General features: G+C 33.4%; 4 protein-coding genes and 1 non-coding gene across 7 annotated transcripts; all 5 read right to left on the bottom strand.

The window, feature by feature from the left end:
• Window positions 1-1,798: 1,798 nt before the first annotated feature.
• Window positions 1,799-3,549, bottom strand: LOC126676287 (uncharacterized). The gene is made up of 3 exons (XM_050370456.2): window positions 3,164-3,549; window positions 2,173-2,427; window positions 1,799-2,017 (listed from the first exon to the last, which is right to left on the bottom strand). The coding sequence occupies exons 1-3, from the start codon at window positions 3,469-3,471 to the stop codon at window positions 1,981-1,983; spliced, it is 600 nt and encodes a 199-aa protein (XP_050226413.1). The 5' UTR covers window positions 3,472-3,549; the 3' UTR covers window positions 1,799-1,980.
• A 60-nt stretch (window positions 3,550-3,609) lies between these two features.
• On the bottom strand, window positions 3,610-3,681 carry TRNAQ-CUG (transfer RNA glutamine (anticodon CUG)). Its single transcript has one exon. It is a non-coding gene; the product is annotated as a tRNA-Gln (tRNA).
• An 841-nt stretch (window positions 3,682-4,522) lies between these two features.
• On the bottom strand, window positions 4,523-7,208 carry LOC126676202 (F-box protein SKIP8). 2 transcript variants are annotated; one of them, XM_050370356.2, is made up of 4 exons: window positions 6,586-7,208; window positions 6,283-6,479; window positions 5,552-5,661; window positions 4,973-5,105 (listed from the first exon to the last, which is right to left on the bottom strand). In XM_050370356.2, exons 1-3 carry the CDS (start codon window positions 6,973-6,975, stop codon window positions 5,556-5,558), a joined length of 693 nt encoding a protein of 230 aa, XP_050226313.1. In that variant the 5' UTR covers window positions 6,976-7,208; the 3' UTR covers window positions 4,973-5,105; window positions 5,552-5,555. The 2 variants fall into 2 exon arrangements, with proteins under 2 accessions (XP_050226312.1, XP_050226313.1); XM_050370355.1 differs by lacking the exon at window positions 5,552-5,661 and having other exon boundaries at window positions 4,523-5,105; window positions 6,586-7,200.
• A 2,855-nt stretch (window positions 7,209-10,063) lies between these two features.
• Window positions 10,064-12,971, bottom strand: LOC126676772 (SUN domain-containing protein 5). The gene is made up of 4 exons (XM_050371056.2): window positions 12,610-12,971; window positions 10,656-12,001; window positions 10,480-10,565; window positions 10,064-10,382 (listed from the first exon to the last, which is right to left on the bottom strand). Exons 1-4 carry the CDS (start codon window positions 12,839-12,841, stop codon window positions 10,142-10,144), a joined length of 1,905 nt encoding a protein of 634 aa, XP_050227013.1. The 5' UTR covers window positions 12,842-12,971; the 3' UTR covers window positions 10,064-10,141.
• Window positions 12,972-14,124: 1,153 nt separating this feature from the next.
• On the bottom strand, window positions 14,125-20,949 carry LOC126677606 (probable inactive ATP-dependent zinc metalloprotease FTSHI 1, chloroplastic). 2 transcript variants are annotated; one of them, XM_050372303.2, is made up of 15 exons: window positions 20,084-20,946; window positions 19,902-19,986; window positions 19,099-19,533; window positions 18,928-18,981; window positions 18,760-18,825; window positions 17,948-18,043; window positions 17,742-17,870; window positions 17,340-17,392; window positions 16,407-16,602; window positions 16,032-16,146; window positions 15,683-15,957; window positions 15,451-15,534; window positions 15,250-15,362; window positions 14,907-15,156; window positions 14,125-14,690 (listed from the first exon to the last, which is right to left on the bottom strand). In XM_050372303.2, the coding sequence occupies exons 1-15, from the start codon at window positions 20,725-20,727 to the stop codon at window positions 14,502-14,504; spliced, it is 2,784 nt and encodes a 927-aa protein (XP_050228260.1). In that variant the 5' UTR covers window positions 20,728-20,946; the 3' UTR covers window positions 14,125-14,501. The 2 variants fall into 2 exon arrangements, 1 of the variants encoding a protein (XP_050228260.1); XR_007640564.2 differs by lacking the exon at window positions 14,125-14,690 and having other exon boundaries at window positions 15,017-15,156; window positions 15,438-15,534; window positions 20,084-20,949.
• Window positions 20,950-21,229: the final 280 nt, after the last annotated feature.

The following is a 21,229-nucleotide window of genomic DNA, read 5'->3' as shown; positions in this document are numbered from 1 at the left end:
ACTGTAATCACATACTCGCCATATTAACGGTGTTATCTTCGTCCGTGTTGTCTTCTTTATGGTAGTCTTCCTCAGCAGCGGTCTCATCTTCGTCGGTCTCATCTTTATCAACGTCATCTTCGTGGTTAGGAGAAGCACCGTGTTAATGAAGTTAGTTAACAGTGATATTAAAAGAAAAATAGTTAATTATCAAATAAACTCAGTTTATACAGTATTAATAGGGAAAAAAGGGCCAGACTGTATTTCTGAGATTATTATGGGCTGTAACAGTGTGGAGTCTAATTTCCTCTATTGTTAATCAATCGGGCAAGTTTGTGATGTATATGGAGAAAGATAGTTGCTACTATACATTCACAAATTGCAGCCCTCTTCACTGTTTTAGTCACTAGTATTCCTTTACATACAACTAATTCAAACCCATCTAACAATACAATGCAACGGATAGTTTCAAGTAGCCACTTTCTATGCTACACAACAACAAAAAATAGTATTAGCAATCCCAATGGACAATCGTCCCAGGGGGACGATGGTCCCAGTGGACCATCGCCAGAAGATGACGATGGTCCACTGGAACCATCGTCCCTCGTAGACAATGGTCCACTGGGACAATCGTCCCTCGGGGACGATTGTCCCTGTGCACCATCGCCATCGCCAGGCGATGGTGCACAGGGCCATCGCCATCGCCGGGCGATGGCCCTTAAAAAAAATAAAAAAAAATTATTTTTTATTAAAAGAGTTAAAAACGAAAAAAATTAATTATCGGAGGTTTCCGTCTTTTATTTTCCGTCGATTGCGACATAAATCGGTTCCGGTTATCGTCGGGATTTTAGGTTGAGTTTGAGAGATTTTTTAGTTGAGAGAATTTTTGTTTTTTTCGTTTTTGTATTGAAATTATGTTAGGGGCATTTCAGTCAAAACTTGGGCGGTGGGTAGTAATTTGGGGCGGCGAATAGTAAACCCCTTTGTTTATAGTCCACGTAAGATTCTAATTTAGTAGTAGACCCTCTAATAATTAATATTCAATAAATTAATAATTAATAAAATTTTAGGAAACCAATTTGAATATTATGTCTTATAAAATATTCAATAAATTAATAATTAATAAATTTTTAGTTTATCATATATATTAATTATCAGAGGATCAACTGTAGTACTATTATAGGAAAAAAATTGTTTCAAAAAAGAGAAAAAAAAAATTAATGTACTCTAATGTAAGCTCAAAAAAATGGAATCATAAATTAGTTTAGGAGTAATATTTATAATAAAAAAATATACATTTCACCTATAGCAATTTAAGCATGACTTGTAAAACGTGATATAATGTCAACTTTTTTTATTTCTTGACCACAATATTTTTCCTTCATCAAACAACATTTGTTTTTGACATCTTATTTGAATCAATATAAAAATAAAAGATGGAGATTTTATTTTGCAAATAACCCTTTAAAAGTAAAAGCGATGAATATCAGCTGATCACGAAAAATTCTTACACGAACCCTAATTCACTAAGTAATATTCAATCAGTCATTAAATCGTAGTTAACTTTAATTAAAATATCACCAATTAGTGAGATATTTAATAATTGATTATCACATTCATTAATATCGCGTGCCACGTAATAGATAGATAATTGACAATTATAAGTGGTGAACTTGGTTCATCTAAAAAATTCTCGCTTGTCGCCTAGTCATTCTAAATATCACAATTTAACATAATTTATGATGAACAACAACTGAATCACATCTTCCTGGCTAGTAGTGCAATCATAATTTAACATGATCCATCATATCAAGCAATATGTATAATTTTAAACTAAAATTTCATCATTAAAATCATATCCAGAGATTGAAAATTGGCTAGCATAAGATAGTAGATAGATACCATATACAGTAAAAAGACAATGAACGTCAAAACTTGTGATCCTGTATAAAGATTGGAAATGGATTGATCCATAACCAAGCACATCTCTCTTTGTTGATGCTACTTCTTAAATTTCCTGGGATCTCGCCTTTTCTTGCTGCAAAATTTCATACGATAAATAATTGTAACAATGTATGCAATATACAAGAAACACACAGCAGGGTATAGACCAGGACAGTAAACTGAAATGTTTTTCCATCTGTAGCATCAAGCAGGAGTTTAAGCTGAACATCACACATAGCAGCACTTTACCTGGGCTTGGACTCGACCTTGGTGCTACTCACTGGAGAAGTTGCTGGCGCTGACTTCCCTGATCCGGAAACAATATCATCCAGGCTTTGCCCTTGTCGTCTATACCTACCACCAGATGCCACATATCCAGGGCAGGGCCTGTAAGCCTTTATTGGCCACCAACCAAACCCTGGAACTGTTGCAATCCCACCTTGAATCCTTCCCTCTCCATTGCAGCCTCTCTCAACCTCCGGTCGCCCACACGCCTTACAGCCCCTGCACAATAGAATGCTATGTGAACAAGACAATCTTTCAAGCAAAATCATAAAATGCTCGGAAACAATATGATATGAAAGTCACATGCACATACAATCTATTTAACCTCGGAAACAGAAACGCCTAAATGAAAAACACCAACAGAAACGGAGGCAAAACAACATTTTTTACAATAGAGTTTCGGGGTTTTTAAAAGCAAAAACATAAAATTCGAGAAGTTTATGTGCAACATTACATACAATCATCTACATGTCAGTTCTGCAAATTGAAATGCACCAATGTTAAAGATCTAGTATTTTACTCCTCTTTCCCAAAAAAAAGAAGAACTTGAAAATTTCGCACTAGATTGGCAAAAAAATCCAAATTAGCAATTTAGGTAATAACATTTGAAGAATAACAAATGAAGAGTGTGCAATTGACAGCAACAACTTCATACAAAACACTTATTCAGATTAATCAAATTCACCATGTACAATTATAAACTTTGTATTAACAGTATGTCACATATCATGATTGAATTAAAATCTCCAATAAAATGAAGACCGTATTAATTAATTAACTAGTGATTAAGTTAACTTTTTTAATTAGAATTAGATATCCTTAATTGATCCGAGATTTCAATCAATTATACCTCACATGTCACACTATCAATGCAGAGTCCATACATGGAAATAATTTCAGCTACAGTTCTTAATTATAAGCTGATAACCAAACAACTATAACTAGATGAGTGTACCCGAGAGGAATGTCGTCAGCATTTACAGAGACGGAGCGTTGGGGATTCGGAAGATCGTCGTCATCCTTGACTGAAGAAGTAAAAGGACCGCCATTTTCTTCTTTTTCTTCTTCTACAACAGACGGTGAAGATGAGGAAGAAGAAGAGGAACAGATAAAGGTATTAGAAGAAGGGTATCTGAATTTTACAAGAGGTGAGTTGATGTTAGTGTAGCTGTAATAATGAGCAGGACGTGGTTGAGAGAGAAGGGTTTGATGGGGTGACGTCGGTGTTGTACTTGGAACTGAGACTAAGGACATTATTGCCATTTAATTCGACTTCTTTCTGTCTCTGTGTATGAGAATAATATGGAGTGGAGAAGAAGAAGAAAAATGGATAATAACAGCCACAACAAAGCACATCATATCTGTTAGTATTTGACAAAAAATAATAAAAGTTAAAAATATAGGTTCCACCGAGACTTGAACTCGGGTTACTGGATTCAGAGTCCAATGTCCTAACCGCTAGACCATGGAACCACATGCTTCTTTACGTTTTATGTGTAAATATCTTTATACATTACATTATTAGACTCATCATATTTTTTCGCCAATACTATGCTAATGTATAATGAATTACATTTTATAATTATATTTAGGAAACCACGTCTTTACATGTGTGCGTAAGGAGATATATATATATATATATCATTGGAATAGATAGTTATCATTCGTGGTATTATAATTCAAATACTTATGGTTCGATTTAAAATCCATATAATATAGAGAATTACAAAATTACTTTTTTTATTAGTATACTCCGATTGGTTAACCAACAAATGAAAGTGATGATCATTCATCTAATAATCATAAGTGAACAACATAATATTTATATTTCTAAAAAAATAACATAACCATATAAAGCACCCTAATATAATGTTATATTTTGAATGTATTATTATCGTTTATTTATCTTAAGTTTTATAATTGTTTTAACTTTTGATTGATAAAATAGTTAGTCATAGAAAAATAGCACAAATCACTTGGAGGTAATATCTAAAAAATTATATGGCTTTACAAATACAATGATAGATATCAGCTAATATATAAAAATCTATTTGGCTTCATAAACATTATGATTTCCTTTTTTATTCAAGAAGAAAAAACCACATTAAGAAATATTAGTTGTGTTAGTATTAGTAATATACTTTTTAGGAGTGCCTTTTAACATAGGACAACATAAAAAACTTTAACAAAAGTTAATGCTCCACTTCAACAGAAGTCTAAAACTTTCAATATAAAAGAACAACTTTCATTCAGTTGGATTATAATTTATGAAAGAAACTTCATTCAGCTGGGTTAATCCACTTCAATAAAAATCTAAAACCGAAACTGAGCTGAGTATTATCAGCGGATTGCGATTCGATTAATTCAAGTAGTCGGTTAATTCAGATGGAGCACCTACCTCTTAGCAGTGATAGCAATACATCTATTGTGCATTACATATCTGTATACAAAATATAAAAACTTACAGCAGAAAGATAATGGGAGGATTAACAATAAGAAAAAGATTAATGAAAACAAAAGATAAAAGAGAAGCAAAACTGAGATTGGAAATTCAAGAAACTTGCTCTTGCTAGTAAATACGACTAATTTCCATCTAGTATTTAAAAGGTTATACTAATTACTATCAATTCTTACTCTTTTATGCATGCACAATCTGTTGGTCCACATCTCCATCAATAAGCATCACTGAGTTGTGATGATGAACCATGTACCATCGACCGTTGTGGAACTCAAACACATTAGTTACGGTAAATGGCCCTGTGTCCATGTCAACGTACGCCTTCATTGTAACCCAAGCCATATCTGTTAGTACCCGAACTCGCACGTCCCGGACCTGAAAGTCTAGCCCTTGCTCCCAATTAAATGCAAGCTGCCAACTCTGCATTACAGCATTATACCTGCATCGACCCATTTCTCTCAATCAGACTAGAAAAGCATATACTTAAGTGAGGCTACAGAATAGCATTTAAGAATCTGGACAAACTTTGACTATATAACACTCTTGTTCTAAGGATAAAACAAGACCAATCTTCTGACATCTGCAATTTCACATTTGACATTTGAAAGGCGCAAAATCTCGCAGAGTCCTCCTGGGATCCGAGACCACATTTATCAGCCAAGAAACTTAAAATTCTAACAATGTGATCTCCAGATTAAGAATCTTTTCAGGTTTATCTACAAGCATCAACCAATCATCACATGATTTTGTCTATGATTTCCTAGGTAACTATATATTTGAGCATTAAAAAAGTCTCAACTCAAAACTAGGAGTCCACCATCAACATTCTTCGTTCATAAGACATACTACAAACTAATAATTTTTGTGAGCTGAGAAATATTTTACCATATCAGGGAAATTTCCTTATGCCATCACCTCCACCATGTTTTGATAATCTCATAAAAATGTACCAAAAGCGAATAAAACAAGGCATCCAACCCTTATATATAGATATCCTATTCCAGAGACAAATTACAAATATAAGAATCTTATAGCCAAAACAGAATAACTCTATACGTGCATATTATAGATGCATTCTCTTCTGAAGTAAGAGATCTATGAATTCAAAATAGAATCTAAATCATCATCTCTTTTCCAAACCAGAACAGCATTGCATGTAAGAACTTCAATAAGCGCACGAGAACAGCAAAATCATGTTTAATTCCAAACATAACAAACCAGAAACAGCTACAATACCACTATAAAACATTTCCTCCTCATTCCCTCAAGATGTATGAAAGCACTGCAGTATAATTTTTTTACATAATACACATCGAAGTTCCTAAGTCCTAAATTCCTAATCCAATATAGTATAAGTTAGCATATTTTTACGGCACTGCAGGCTCCCATAGATATTTCTCATTAAATGAACTGTACGACTGAATGCCTCTAAAACTTTAAATCAATCACAAATTCGTATCTTAATCCACATCAAAAAAGGACCAGAGAAACTAACTAAGGCCATAAATGCTTACCTATCAACTATGCATCATATACGGAAACTATAACAATTGTAATATGGATGCAGGAGAACACATACGCAAACAGATTAACTATTAACCCGCGTTATTGCATACCCCGAAAAAAGTTCCCCAGAAGCATGAATGCACTTGACATAATCGACATTCAACCAAACTCGACTCATAGCTTGAAGACCCCTTTCTTTAATGATATTGAAGAATTCCGCATTGACATTCACAATGGCTCTCGTAGATGCATAGTAAGCTTTCCACCCATTAACAGGCGTCACGGTGTCTTGTTCCAATGTAAAATCCTATCACGCACACACAAATAAAGTAAAAAATAATTCACATAAAAATTAACAAAAACCTGAAAAATAACTAGGGCAAATTAATACTAAATAAAGAAGTAACAAAAACCTTGTGATACAGAGCTTTCCAGGCATTATCATCATTGGCAGCTTTACGCATCAAAGAATTAGTCATAGACAATCTACACAAACTCGGATAATCCAAATAACTAAGCGCGTGTGTCGTAATCTCCGGCACCAACTGCTCCATCATAGACGCGCCACTCTGCCTATCCACGCTAACCTTTTCCTTCTCCGTTTTCGCCACCGCCGCAACCACCATATTAACACCGTGACCGTTAACGTGGCAACAGCAATTACAAATTTTACTATTATTAATTCGCGACGGCGATGATTTTGACAATCGGAAGGAGAAAAAAGCGAGTAAAAGAGAAATGAGAGTTAAAGAAGAAGCTAATAAAAATGGGTGTGAAGTGAGAGTTGAAGTTGTAATCTCCATTCAATTAATTTTTCACTCGACATGAAACCTGATTTTGATTTTCCGCAGGACATAGAAATTTAAGAAACCTGAAATTAAATGTTTTAATTAGGGTTTTGAAAGTTCTTTGTATTGTTATTTAAGGAAACCCTAATAATTAATGGCGAAGAAGATGAAGGAAAAAAGGTTTTTTTTTTCTTTCAGAGACAAAAGGGTGGGGACTGGGGAGGCTTGTGACTCGTGACTCGTGACTCGTAACTGACTGAGAGGAAGTGGGGTCTTATTTACAATTTTATCAAAGTTTTGGTGCCTTTTTTATAATTTCAATTAGTAAAACGATGCGTTTTGCTTGATTTGTTTGGAACACTCATCAATCACCATTATAACAAAAAAACATAAAAAAAATAAAAGCAACAGAAAAGTCAAATTGGTGACAGTTATCAACATACATGATGACAGTTACCAAAATGTATTGGCTATTTGTGCACCCAAAAATTGTGTTGGATCATGCAGATGGTGATGAATCGATGATTAAAACAAGCAACTCCATGCAAATATATCCAGATGGAACAGAAATGAGGAAGCAATTGATTCACCGCAATTGATACACCAGTAAGTTTCCCTATATGCGGAAAAAAATAACTGTAACACTTCAAATTTAACTAGTTAACTAGTTATATTTTTTGAATTTTTGTTTCATTTAAGTTATGTAACTCTTTTTCTTTTAGTTTCAGATTAACATTTTGGAAAAATTCATAAATAATATAACAATTATGATGTTCCATCAATTACTACCTTTCTAAATTTTTATGTCTTTCTAAATTTTATTTGTTGATTAATCATGATTTTGAAGTATAATTTATTAAAATCTTATAGTTCGCTTCTCTTTCTCAATTACTTCAGTTGCATGTTTTTTCTTGTTCAATCAATATCTTGGTCTATGTTTATGCACTTAGAAAAATGACGATTGAAGCGATTTTACTGTCTGAAATTTTCAGAAATATATTTACTCTCTGAAATTTTCAGAAATATATTTACTCTCTGAAATTTTCTTAATCCGATTCTTCTACATCCCTTGCCGCATCTTCTAGATTTTTACCGGTTGCTTCTTCTTCCATCTTCATAATCTCAGGTAAGGGTTAAAGAATACAAAAATTAACACAATAGATTATGTACTTATATTAACCTTCTTTTTATATTGTGTTTCCTAATCCTTACATGTTTCAGTAGTTATTTCCTAATTGGAATACACGTACTGTGAGTACATGAAAATTAAATTTGTATGGAAACCCTGGTTTAAATTTTAGTTACTAATAATGAACAAACTAACAAGTATATATATCTACTTCAAAAATACGTATGTATATATATATTGTTTTTAATGAACTTTCATAAATTATTTGTATGATAGAACTTGTTACTTTAAATAACTAAACAATGAATTTGACATAAATATATGATGGTTATCTTTACAGTAGCAATGTTTTTTTATGCTTTGATTAAGGTACGCAAACAAGCAATTTTTTCTTTTCATAAAAAAGATATTAATTTTAATATTTTTTAATCTAATTATTATAATTAGTTTTAGTTTCAAGTTACGACCGAGTTCAACAACAAGCAAATTATGCTATGATTTGAGATGGTATTTTAAAAAAAATATATTTTTTGTAACGTTATTATAAAATTGACGTAATAAGTATATTTTATTAATTCAAATAATTTTCTTTTATTAAATTTTCTGGAAAAAATATATCTGTTAATGCTTAATCACAGTTATAATCTTAACAATCTTTCGTTCTATTTAGATCTCATCCATGGAAATGAGAATTGGAGATCAAGTCTTTGACATAATTACTAAGAAGAAAATAACTGATGTTTGAGTGATTTTTTTCGTGTTTTTGTGAGTTTTATTTAATTTTAAAATAATATATTTTTGTATACTTTGTGAAATTTTTAGTCATTTCTTAAAAAATTCATCCCCAATTGGGTGTTTATTGCCCCTTTATGGGTGTTTATATTTCATATGACGAGTTTTCTTTATCACGTTTACTTATGCAAGAGGGGCTTCTCAAATAGCCCCCTCTAGCTCACATCCTTACTCGGCTACCTCATTGGACACCACTTCTGTCAGGTAAGATCGAATTAATTTTATTATTGTTTTTAATTTCAATAATCAGGTATTCTATTATGGTGATTGCTGCTCTGGATGAACTCGACATTTCAATTTTTGCTTTCCTACAAAATCAAGGTAATATTTATAGCATATTAGCCGCTACCAACTGTAAGTAATTTCTTCATTTTTTATTATTTTATGTTTATTATTCATTATTGCTACCGTTCGTTTAACAAATTATCCATATATTGGTATTAAATTTGTTAAATAAATGTGTAATTGGATGGCTTAAATAGTAGCCGCGAAGTCCACTTTTAGTTCTTTTATTTCAAGAGGGTTTCATCATCTTCATGAGATGGCCTTTCTTATTATATATTTATATATTATGATCTTTGGCAAAAAAAAAAATCACCATTATAACAAATTCTCTAGTTTATTATTTATATATCTATAAAATAATTTTCAGAAAAAATGTCTATAAAATGAGACATTAAAATAGTATTTTTAATTTATAAAATACTTATTTAATTATTAGATTAGGTGATAGTTATTAGTCCATAATTTGTTTATAAAAAAGCCACATTTACCTCTTAAAAGAAGTTATCTAAATAATTTTATTTAAAAAAAATGATAAAAATCAACTATAATAAATAAAATCAAGAGTTAATTAAATTCAATTTATTCTAAAAAAAATTCAATTCAAATTCTTTTACTGACTAGTTGTTTATATTGAAACACCATATAACTTGAAATTGCTAATTGCAGGTTTATACAATGAGTAAAAAATGGATGTTTTAGCAACAATAGTATTATCTCTAATACATTCATTTCCACAGGAGAATATCTACTAAATTTAAAGCATAAACAATTACAAAACTTCTTCATCTTGTATAGTTAATTAATTAAATGAGATTATAGAGGATTGAATTATGGACCTCTTATAGACATTAAACATATTATTTAGACATAAAATTTAAATAAATTGGAGAAAAAAGGTTCCAACATTAATCTCTATTATAGACATTAGAGTTATTTACAAGCTCAAAATCTATTATTTTGACATAAAATGAGATACTAACTAGAGAGGAGGGTGATGAAGATGGTCATAGTGCTGCTTACAAGTATCATAACCCAACCTCTACCTGTTCTGCAATCTTTATCTGATTGAGAATCTGAAGTTCCTAAGAAACTAAAAACACTTGATGAAACTAACTTCATTGTTGCAAAACACATGAAAAATAGACTAACTGCTATAACTGCTAACTCCTTGCTTTCTAGATTTGCCTGATCATTTCCTACTTTTTCAACATCTAATCTGCAGTTTCATCAAAACAAATTACAAAATGGTCATGGAGATCGAAAAATTGTTAATTTAATCTCGAGGACATAAAATAAAGTAGATTATTTCAAACCTTAGCATGATGTTTTCTCTGACTAATGTATCCATTCGCGACGAGACTTCATTTTTCCATGACTCAAGGTTCTCGAGTCCTTTATCCTGAAAGACACGAAAAGGGGTTAATTAATCGAAATGAACAAATTGACCATCCGACATAACGTTTTGGTAAATTTAGAAGTAGGAAATTACCAAATTTTCTTTCCATTCTATGACAGAATCAAGTTCTGTTTTGCTACTTTCCATAAGGATTGATATTCTTAATAGTTCCTTCTCTAGATCAGGCAGAATAACTCCTTGTCTTCTGTTCATTTCTTTGATATACTCCTCTAATACAGATAAATTCAGCTCAAGTGACCTCACTTTCTGCAGCAAGATTTTCAGAACAGAATCACCAGCTATTCTGCTAACTGGTTGCTGTCTAACTTCAGCTGCAGAATCCAAAATCTTGCTCGTAGCAGCAGCCACAGGATTTTTCGCTGTAGTTGCGGATATCTGAGCATTATTGATATTTTCTGTTGCAGTAACAGCAGGATTATTGTCAGTCATATTTCTAACTTGGCCATTTCTTTTCTCATTGACAGGATTCGATTCTAATGGTGCTGCAGTTGTATTAGGCTTGGAAACTAAGAGATCTTCGAGCATTCGCTCGATTGCATCTACACCATACACCTCAACAGCACTCAATGTGCAGTAAAATTCAGAACCATAATGACTAAGTAGATCCAGCTTCAGATACCTGACCCATTTGGGTTCAGGCAACTTAAACCTTTGGCTTTGCTTCACATTAGCAGCATTGAAGTTACCCAACTGAGTCCATCTTTCAGTTGGGTAATTCAAACTTCCTGACAGGTTAAAACCCTTAAAATTAGAAGAATAATGCTCAAAATTAGCAATCTTGACAACATCAACTAATGTTTCCTCAGAAAGCTCAATCACAACAAATTTGCCTCCAACAGAACAAGGATTCCTCAAGTACTTATCCTTATCCTTTCCAAGTATATTATCAGCACCTTTTGCTTCCTTATTTGCTGCAACAACTTTTGCACCTTTCATTGCAGAAGCATAGTTATACTCTTTTCCGTCAGGTTCGAATCGGTGAGTAATGTTAACAAGCTCATTAGAAACCTCTTCGCCTTTCCGATCTTGTCTCGTTATGTTTCGGAACTCGTCGAGATTTAGATAAGTAGAATGATGTTGTCTCCCTTCTGCAGGTAGTGCTTTTAAATCTGTTCTATCTGCTATTTTCCAGTTTTCAGGTTTCTCGGATTTACAGAATAAAGTTCTGTAGCCTAAAAAGCTCCAGATTACTTCTTCTACCCTGTCTGTCTCTGAAATAGAGTACTTGTTATTTGCAAAGCTAATATGAACTGTGGATTTGTTACAGTTGGATGTCAGATTAAGCTCTAATAACACTCCATTTGTGTTATTATTATACATTCTGTTTGAAATGTATGAGTATGTATCATTAGAAATCTTGTTATTCTTGAACCCATCACCAGGATAAGGTATACTTGTGTTCTGAAGAGTCACATTTCCTGAAAATTGTTGTAGAATATAAAGAATCATCAAAACATATATTGCAGAATTTCAAAAACAAGTAAACAAATTTGACTTACTACCATTTACTATACGGATAAATCTTGTAAATCTCATGTATTGCAAGTATTTTCTTGATTTTTAACATGCACAGATTCTAAAATTCCATGTTTTGTTAATTATGAACGAGCCAAACCATTGGTTATTACCTAAATAGCACGGATACTTCATTCAATCAACATTTTCCATTTCATAAACGTGTAGGAAACTTGGTATTTCTAACACGAAATCTCAAAAAACATAAAAATAACATTGTTTGGCTGTGTTCCTGTCGTGCTACATAGGTTATGACTAAGTAGCACGGAAACAGAAATGACGAAACGGGAAAGGATCAAAATGATAATTTTTATAAGAATAAATTCGAAAAGTTTCGAGATTATGCCTAACCTAATTAATGAACTTATCTTATGCATCATGCATGCAAACTGCAGAAGAAGTTACTGCTCAATTTTTCATTGCCAGAATGTGTCTATAAAACAAGGACATTTAAAAGCAAATAGCAGACAAAATATAAAAAAGCAAACAAGAAAAAGAAAAGAAACTGCACCTTCATTTTCATGGCTGAGGCCAAGCCGAGTATAGAACAAAAGAACAAGACACCAAAGTAAGAGCATGAAAGACAAAGAAAGCTCATAGAAGCTTCGTCTATTATTCTTGTTCTTTAAATTGTTATTACTACAGCAACACTTGTCTCTTCTGATATTACTAATAATATCATCATCTTTCTGGCATCTGATCGCATTAAGTATCAAAGAATCGACATTTCTAGCTTTCTTCATGATTATGTCTGGTCCGTACGTGCAGACAATAAGATCATATAATCTATGTTTGGCTGTTCCTCAAAGTTGGGTAGCACAAAAGTAAAAAGGAAAAAAAAACAATGGCTGTTTTTTGTTCTGAGTTTTTAGAGAGTGAGAATGAGAGTGGTCTGCCATGTTCTATCTCTTTTGTGGTTTATCAGCTCCTCATCTTGCGGAAACTACTTTCTACCATTTAATGGTCGCTTAATTCGGATTGTTTAATTATGTTTTTTGTCTATAATCTCCTTTTTGTTATGCTTATTAAGCTAATTATAACGGTAACATTTAGGGGTGTACTAGTACAACATCCACATGAACTGAGACCAAGGAAAAAGAAAAGTATGTTTTGATCGCTGATTGTTCATTAAAAGTAAGTCATATAGAACAGAAAAAACAAATAACCTCAGTAAGTATTTTAATAAATGGCTAATTAAAAAATTATGATTTAGCGCATATTTTGTAATTTTAACACAAATTTTTAATTTGACAATTTAAAATACGAGTTATTATTTTTTACAATATGAAACACCGATGAGTTCTTTTTTAACAAAAAATACGATGTGGACACCGGTATATACGGTGTTCCAATATCCACATCAACATATTTTAACCAAAAAATTACTCTGTTTTTTAACTGAAAAAAAAATCATGTTTTCAATTGTTAAAATTGAAAGTTTGTATTAAAATTGTAAAACATTTTTCACTACTGTCCCTTTAAAAAATTGAGAAATTCTTTTTTCAATCAGTGCACTAAAATTAAAGTTCAATATAAATAAGCTTATTTTAGCGTTAGTGCTTTAATTATATTGATAATATTGAAAATAAAAAATTAAATCTGACACTATCAAGTTAAATTACAACATTCTAACATGTCGAATTAAATCTGACACTATCGTTTGGTTCGCCATAAAAAGATGAGAATGGGAATGGAAATAATTCCCATTATTTGTATTTATTTTGTCAAATTGTACTTAGGAATGAAAATGTGATTACCCCTTCAATGGAAATCATCTATTTCCCCTCTACCCCAGACTTTTGGAAATGGAAATCAAAATTTAACGAAATAATTTAATAATAAATAATAAATATAGAATTATTAAAAAACTATTTTTAAATATTTATTTTAAAAAATATACTTAAAATAATAAAAAAATTATTTTTTTTAATATTTTTTGAAATTTTTTATTTTTCAAAAAAAAAAAAATAAATAATTTTTTTATATCCATTCTCATTCCTACACTAATTTTGAACCAAACAAAAAATGAAAACAATCATTCCCATTCCCATTCTTTCTCATTCCGATTCCCAATCTTGAACCAAACGGCACTTTAGAGTACGAACTTGCAGCGAAATGGTTATATAATACAAATAAACAGGTACATACAAAATTTGCAAAACTGTAACTTGTTCAAGCCATCTGATTTCATTCCCTTGCACTCGGGACTGTGGCTTAAATTGCTCCGCCGATCTCCAAGCAACCAGAGCAAAGATGAATGACGAAATACTTCACAGTCAGCATTTCTGATACACGACAAAACTTCCATGCCTGTCTTCGTTATGCGCTCTAACAGCGAAACAGAAATTTTAATGCTCGTCTTCATTTTCTGTAGCCATATCAATGTGAAAATGCAGTCCCTCTTTAAAGAGTTTGCACTTCTGCAGAAGCTAGCTGTGCATAAACCGATTCAGGCTCCACTTCATTTTTGGTGAATGGAAGGCTTCCTGGATTTTCCTCCTCCAGTACAACGCTTAATCGCGTTTGCCGAGGGTAATTGTTCAAAATATAATCAATTTCATCTCCGCTAATTTCTTTCTGATTTATCAGAACCTGCAAATTATGCCCACACAGAAAATTGGTTCTGGTTAGTTTACTTTCAGCACTACAATTTCTCGCAATACAAAGGCACACGTAGACTTTTATATAAATACGGAAGTAAAAACTGCAAATGGAAGACCGGCAGTTTTATGAAGCAGAAAGCACATCCAAAATGTCTGGAAGATAATTTAAAATGAAAATTCTTCCAAATTTTCAATGCTGAATTACCTTCACAGCTTTGAGCAGAGCTGCATGGTGTTGTCTTAGCAAAGAAAGCGTCTTTCCATACATATCACTTATCAACTCCTCAGTTCTCTCTGCAACTTGATCATCCAAATTAAAGTTGACAGGGGGTTCAATTAGACCGTAGTCATCATATAGTGATCCTTCAAAGTCCAGGCGTGGGCCCACAAATTTAACTTTCTTTCTCCAAGGCGGTGGTTCTCCATGTATGACCAGTGGGTTCTCCAAGTTCCATCTGTCAGAAGAAGACGATAATGAAAAACTTCAGGTTAAATACCAACATAGCAGCAGGAAACAATAATGTTGCAGCGAGTAAATCAATACGGACATGGTCAAAATTTTACGAGCAAGCCAAGATGCATCTGCAAGATAGGAAACAGATGCCCTCGATGTGTCTCGCCCATAAATAACCTCTTCAGCTGCCCTTGCTCCAAGGAGAACCTTTATACACAGAACAATTCAATAAGATGACCTGACAAGTTCCGAAAAAGAATGAGTAGGACTAAAATAGATAACCTTTAGTCAGCACCTGAAGGCGATGGAGGAGTTGTGGTCGACGCTCAAACATGTATGATTCATCGTCAAGCCGATGAAAGACAACTTGTGATAACGTCTGCAGACATCATTGGCTCATCACACATGTTACCAATACGTATTTAAGTTGAATTAAACATCACAGGGCCAAATGAGCAAATGGATAACAAATAAAATTTGTATAGACCAAAAGAAGAGTGTCATCATTAAGGAAGTAGAACAAGAACCTGACCACGAGGGACAATTGAAATGCGACTACAGCATTCAACTTTTGCATTTTCATATCGCCTAAGCAAATGGGAAGTCATAGCAACTCCAACTTCAGTAGTAGCTCTACGACACTGTCCCTGATTACCCAACTCGATCCCAACACGCTTTGGTCCTACAGTAAGTCGGTCCACTGCATCATCCATGTCGGATTGAAGAATTGATGCATGCCCTTGCCTGACTGCCACGAGGGCAGACTCTTGGACCAGCTGAGCCAATTTTGCACCAGTCCATCCTGATAGCAGCATATGTAAATATAGGGACTGTACAAGGATACTCAATAGAAACAACTCCAAATACAGGAAATACCAGGTAAGTTTTTGGCATAAATCGATAAATCAACAGACTTGGACATTCTCACTTTGCTTGCATGAATTTTCAAAATTTCCAGTCTTCCTTTAGCATTAGGAGCACGTATTTTTATCTACAAAAGAGAAATCATTGTTACAGCAGTAGCAACCATTTGACAATTCAATATTATTTTGAAAATGAAAATAGAAGACATAAGACGCTCTGAAGACTATATTAAGCCAAAATAATCTTTACAAAGAGCATCATCAAGAATGAATCAATGCTATATGAAGAGATGTTCAATTAGTAGCACAGTTTCATGCTAAAAAAGCAGCAGTTGATCAAGAAAACCCTTCTTTTTTCCCATTCCCTTCAAATAGTAGCACAACAAACCTTGCGATCAAAACGACCTGGTCGAAGAAGAGCAGGATCTAACAAATCTCTACGATTTGTAGCAGCTAAAAATATAACACCTTTTCCAGTGTCAAACCCATCAAGCTCTATCAAGAGCTGGTTTAATGTAGTTTCCCTCTCTTGAGTAGCAGCATTATAAAGGTGGTCAGTAGATTCCTTGAAAATCCCTTGACGCCTGTTCGTATGAGAAAAAAGAGACGAGATAGTATTATATTATTCAATATTTTATGGAATGGGATGTATTTTTGGCAGCCAGCAGTCCGCCAACAATTTGGCTTTACAAATTGTCTGAATATTAATAAGAAAACACTCTAAATGCCTGCCAAGAAATCATAAGATAGTTGTCATTTTCAACTGACAGTGACTTGTATTTCATTTCTCAAAAATAAATACACTAAAGCAGCATTTCCACTAATTATGTTAAGCCTAGATTATTACTACAGGGTTTAAGCTCTACTATAGGTGGTATCAGTGAGATATGTTAACTAACAAACAACATATGCACAATGCAAGACCAATCAAGTCCAACTAATTCATCTACAGCAACTAAAATTTCAATGCTATCAAGGTGTTTCCTTAATAAGTACTGGGGTCTATGTAGGACTGTGCATTGGTTCAGTCAGTTCGATTACAAAAACTGCTAAATCTGAATAAACTAAATATGTCAAAAGAATTGAACTAACCAAAAAAATTTATTGACCAAATTTTTCTTTTAAAAAAAAGATAGACCGAATTAAGTTTGTTTCGCTTTGCACAGCCCTAGGTCTGCAGTTGACAGTTCAACTCATGCCAGGAATAGGATGGTTCTCTAGATAGAAGTCGGCTCAACTCAGCACCGTCTAATTATGATGATATGATTCCAGCATCGTTAAGAGAATAATTACTTCAAACAATCAGCAGGAAAGCCCATACCTAGTTGCCAATGCATCAATTTCATCAATGAATATAACTGATGGTTTGTTGACCTGCAAAGAAAATGATATTATCAACAACTGAATTCAACAGAAGCATGCACAAACAGAAAATTGGATCAAAAATGCATATCTAATTTTGATCAGTTATGCTGTTTATATTATGTGTTAACATTGCTACCTGACTAGATATATCTGGTAAGCAAAAATTACATGATGCTGATGTCATATACACAGTACTTTTGTTTTTTAATTCCACATTAACTGATCACTCCAACATCCTAGAGAAATAACTTTTGAGTAGAAACATTAAATCTTGACTTAAAGAACACACACCGGAAAGAAAAAAAAAGCGTGGTACAACAATGAAATTCCAACTTTTGCAGTGTAAAACTGTAAATACCTTGGCCCTCTTGAATAGATCCCTAATACGAGCAGAACCAACACCAACTAAGACTTCAACAAATTCAGATCCAGCCATTTGGTAAAATGGAACTCCAGCTTCACCAGCGATGGCCTTGGCAACCAAGGTCTGGAAAAGTACTTGAACATATTATCATAAATACTACAGATTGAAATCACAAACTGGAAAAAGGTCATAATACAAACCTTGCCACATCCAGGAGGACCCTCCAAAAGTACTCCGTGTGGAGGCTTTATTGCCATTTTATCAAACAGCTCTGGATTCTTCAAGTACCTCACCAACTGATAAGCAAAGTATAAAAGGACTAAATAAGTTTGATATGCTATAAACAAGAATACTCTGCCATGAGGTCTGATTTAGAGACCTTATGAGCAACAGGCTAAAATGAATAGCTACTACTTGCACAAAAAACATGAAAAATTGAGGACATACAGAGTAGAAACAATGAAGAAAGAAGATGTGCTACAATCTGAAAAGAAGAGAAAGTGAGGAACCCTTGTACATAATATTTGAACTTATCTAGAAAAAAGAAAGGTGTTTAAAATACTATACAACAGACTAACAATTGATAGATAAATATGATCAACCTTCCAGCATTACACCAACTGAAGCTAAAGCGCTAGTGATATTTCCCCAGCAATTTTAAAAAAAAATTATCTTCCATTTTCCACAAAAGAAAACTTTCTAGATTAATAGAATCAAGGAAATGATTACACCTACTCTGGACTTAAGTCCTTACTGAGTTAGTTCAGCACAACTTAATAAAAAAAAAATCACAATCATTAGTATTTCATCACTTGTATGACAATAAATAAATGACACCTCTCTCTCTTTTATCTCTTATACTAAACAGAGCTCCAAGGGGGGTCAATCATTCAAGCTTAGTCACAATACAGGAAAACATATAGGCAAAGAGGACTGAATTTCACAGCTCAAACAACTAAGAATGCATCACACTTCAATGCAACTAATGCTCCAAAATAAGTAATAGCAAAACCTCTTGAAGTTCCTCTACTGCTTCATCAATCCCTGCAACATCACCAAATTTAACTCCAGTTGATCCCTACAGGATAGTCATTCCAAAAGAGTATAAGTAATTCATAATTTCATACAGAATTTATTAGTATTGGAGATAAGTACTAAATTGGAATAATTAGAAACTAACATCAACACGAGCTTCTGCTTTAGAACGTGAAAAATCAATGCCTTGCCATAAATCCTGAAAGACACAGCAACTACATCAGCACAGAAATCAGGGATCCAATGAACAGAAAGCAAGTCAAAATTAACTGTTAGTATACAAACAGCAGAGATTGTAGATATGAATGAACATTACCCACTTCCTGAAGTTCTTAGGTCTTCTTGAAAGTGTGAAACGGACTAGAAGAACCATGGTCAAAAGCACAAGCGTAATGGGCTTTAGCATCTCAATGCTCGCAGATACACCACCATATGTGTAAAATTCAGATAATTTAGAGATGACTCCTCCGTCGCTGAAAAAATCAACAACATACTCGGAAATTCCCTCAAAAATGCTGGAGATGAGACCGAGAAACAGCTTAAGGAATGGCCTGGCCACAGGCCATACAACATATACAGTTGTTACATAGATGAAACTGGTAGCAGCAAAAACTGCAGAAGCTAGGAAACCTCCAACTGCAGCTGCAGCAGCAGCCATCACAGCTGTAACCATTCCAAGCTCTACCATCAATCTGCCAGATATGGATAATGCTACTGAATTAGGATAGTCTGGCAACTTCCCCACCGAGGACTGAAGTCAAAGATGAAGCAGTAAGCAAGACATACATACATCTCTGCTAGCATATATAAATGTCATGTCAAATCTACAGTGTTTCTTTAAGAAAAGAATTTTGTGTCTGTTGAATACTAGGTGATTTGGTGAACCCATCGATATTTTGAACATAATATGAACTACCCTGCAGTCTTTATTATGATATTAATTCATTCATCTATCAATAAGAAAATCACTGTCCTTAAAGTAACTAGGCCAATGTTCTATAAAATTTACATTCAAGACCTTCAGCACCTTCTTTATGATTAATTAATGATGTTTCCTCACAGTAGCTCATATGAAAGAAATAATTAAAAAAAAATGATTAGAGTTGGAAGATTGACCACCTTCATTTGCCGTTCAATTTCATATTGGGGACCCTTGTACTCCTCCAAAAGAGCTTGAGCAGCATCTTGATCCAGTCTCATTGCCCTACATAGCACATTTTGCAAAACATCATCAACACACATTATAAAAAAAATCCAAAAACTAAATGTTAAAAAACAAACCATTAATGCCAAACATTCACCATTTAGTTCTATGTAAGGTCTTCTCGCCCGGAATTTCCTTCAAATCCACAATAAACTCTCTATAACCATTTAAAAAACTAGTGCTCGTAACCTCCTTTGAAGTCAACAGCTCAATTTTATCCGTCTTAATTGCTTTCTTAGCATCCTCAAAGCTCATTAGAGGCAACTCCTCCAAGTTTCGATCAAATTCTTCTTCTTCGGATAATTCAGCCGCAAAAATCTGCTCAGGAACATATAACTTACCCTTATATTCCCTCAAAATCTCCTTCAAATACACATCTTTACCCTCATTTTGACTCTCTTTCTTCTCCTTCTCTTTAAAATTCAACCACTTAGCTAAAAATTCAAAAAGACCCGTGTTCTTACTCAATTTATCTTTCTCTTTTAAAGTATAAAAGTTCTCACCAATTAGGTACCTGGGCTCAATTTGGCTAGGGTTTTCCTTTAAAACTTTAGTGATAAAATCTTCTTTTTTAGTGTCACTTGGCTGTGACACAGAGCTTGAATTCAATTGACATAAAACGGTGAATGATCGATGAAGAAATGGCGCCTTTGATCGGAATTTTCTGGTGCATTTTAAGGAGTTTCGATAGGGTTTGGGAAGATAAACCCTTGCAGATAAAAGGGAGTCAATAGTGGTCATTTTTTGCTAAATTTCACATTCGGAGCATTTGATAAACTTGGGGGGTTTTGATAGACTGTAATGTAGCAATAAAAAAGTTGAGCTTAATTTTTCGTGCGGAATGCAATTGAAGGTTTCCAAATTAGGGTTTTAGAGGGATTCAAAATTGAAGATACAGTAGAGGAGAACGACGTTGATTCTGGTTTATCCATTAAGCGGTTTAGCGGAATTTTTTATGGGTCGGGTCCTATGGGTGGGCGTAATCTGTATAGATAATGAATTTTATTTTATTTTTGACAAAATCACCACGGTCAATGCAGGCATCATCAATTAACTCATATATAACCATTCTAATTAATTATAAACAATGTTTAAAAAAATTATTTCTTATTAATTAAAATGACAAATGTGAGATAATTGAATCTTGTTTTCATGAATTATTAATCTAATGCCATCCATTGGAATGCAGCTGCAAATTGTTGCTTCATCAAAGAGCTCACTTTTAAGGGTTTTACAGTTTATG

Source organism: Mercurialis annua, linkage group LG4, assembly GCF_937616625.2.
Source record: "Mercurialis annua linkage group LG4, ddMerAnnu1.2, whole genome shotgun sequence".
In the NCBI taxonomy this organism is placed as follows: Eukaryota; Viridiplantae; Streptophyta; class Magnoliopsida; order Malpighiales; family Euphorbiaceae; genus Mercurialis; species Mercurialis annua.
The sequence above is the reverse complement of the archived record's forward strand: the minus strand, read 5'-3'. Positions and strand labels throughout refer to the sequence as shown.

Excerpts from the sequence above, each read along its gene's own strand:
- LOC126676772 (XM_050371056.2), bottom strand. The coding sequence starts at position 12,841 with ATGAAGAAAGCTAGAAATGTCGATTCTTTGATACTTAATGCGATCAGA. Across the intron at positions 12,002-12,609 it reads CCTCAGCCATGAAAATGAAG|GAAATGTGACTCTTCAGAAC; the intron begins GTGCAGTTTCTT and ends AACAATTTTCAG. Across the intron at positions 10,566-10,655 it reads TAGAATGGAAAGAAAATTTG|GATAAAGGACTCGAGAACCT; the intron begins GTAATTTCCTAC and ends CGTGTCTTTCAG.
- LOC126676287 (XM_050370456.2), bottom strand. The coding sequence starts at position 3,471 with ATGGCAATAATGTCCTTAGTCTCAGTTCCAAGTACAACACCGACGTCA. Across the intron at positions 2,428-3,163 it reads GCTGACGACATTCCTCTCGG|GGGCTGTAAGGCGTGTGGGC; the intron begins GTACACTCATCT and ends TCTATTGTGCAG. Across the intron at positions 2,018-2,172 it reads AAGGTCGAGTCCAAGCCCAG|CAAGAAAAGGCGAGATCCCA; the intron begins GTAAAGTGCTGC and ends GAAATTTTGCAG.
- LOC126677606 (XM_050372303.2), bottom strand. The coding sequence starts at position 20,727 with ATGACCACTATTGACTCCCTTTTATCTGCAAGGGTTTATCTTCCCAAA. Across the intron at positions 19,987-20,083 it reads ACCTTACATAGAACTAAATG|GGCAATGAGACTGGATCAAG; the intron begins GTGAATGTTTGG and ends TGTGCTATGTAG. Across the intron at positions 15,958-16,031 it reads TTATGCCAAAAACTTACCTG|GATGGACTGGTGCAAAATTG; the intron begins GTATTTCCTGTA and ends TGCTGCTATCAG.
- LOC126676202 (XM_050370355.1), bottom strand. The coding sequence starts at position 6,975 with ATGGAGATTACAACTTCAACTCTCACTTCACACCCATTTTTATTAGCT. Across the intron at positions 6,480-6,585 it reads GGAAAGCTCTGTATCACAAG|GATTTTACATTGGAACAAGA; the intron begins GTTTTTGTTACT and ends TGTGCGTGATAG. Across the intron at positions 5,106-6,282 it reads TCTGGGGAACTTTTTTCGGG|GTATAATGCTGTAATGCAGA; the intron begins GTATGCAATAAC and ends GGGTCGATGCAG.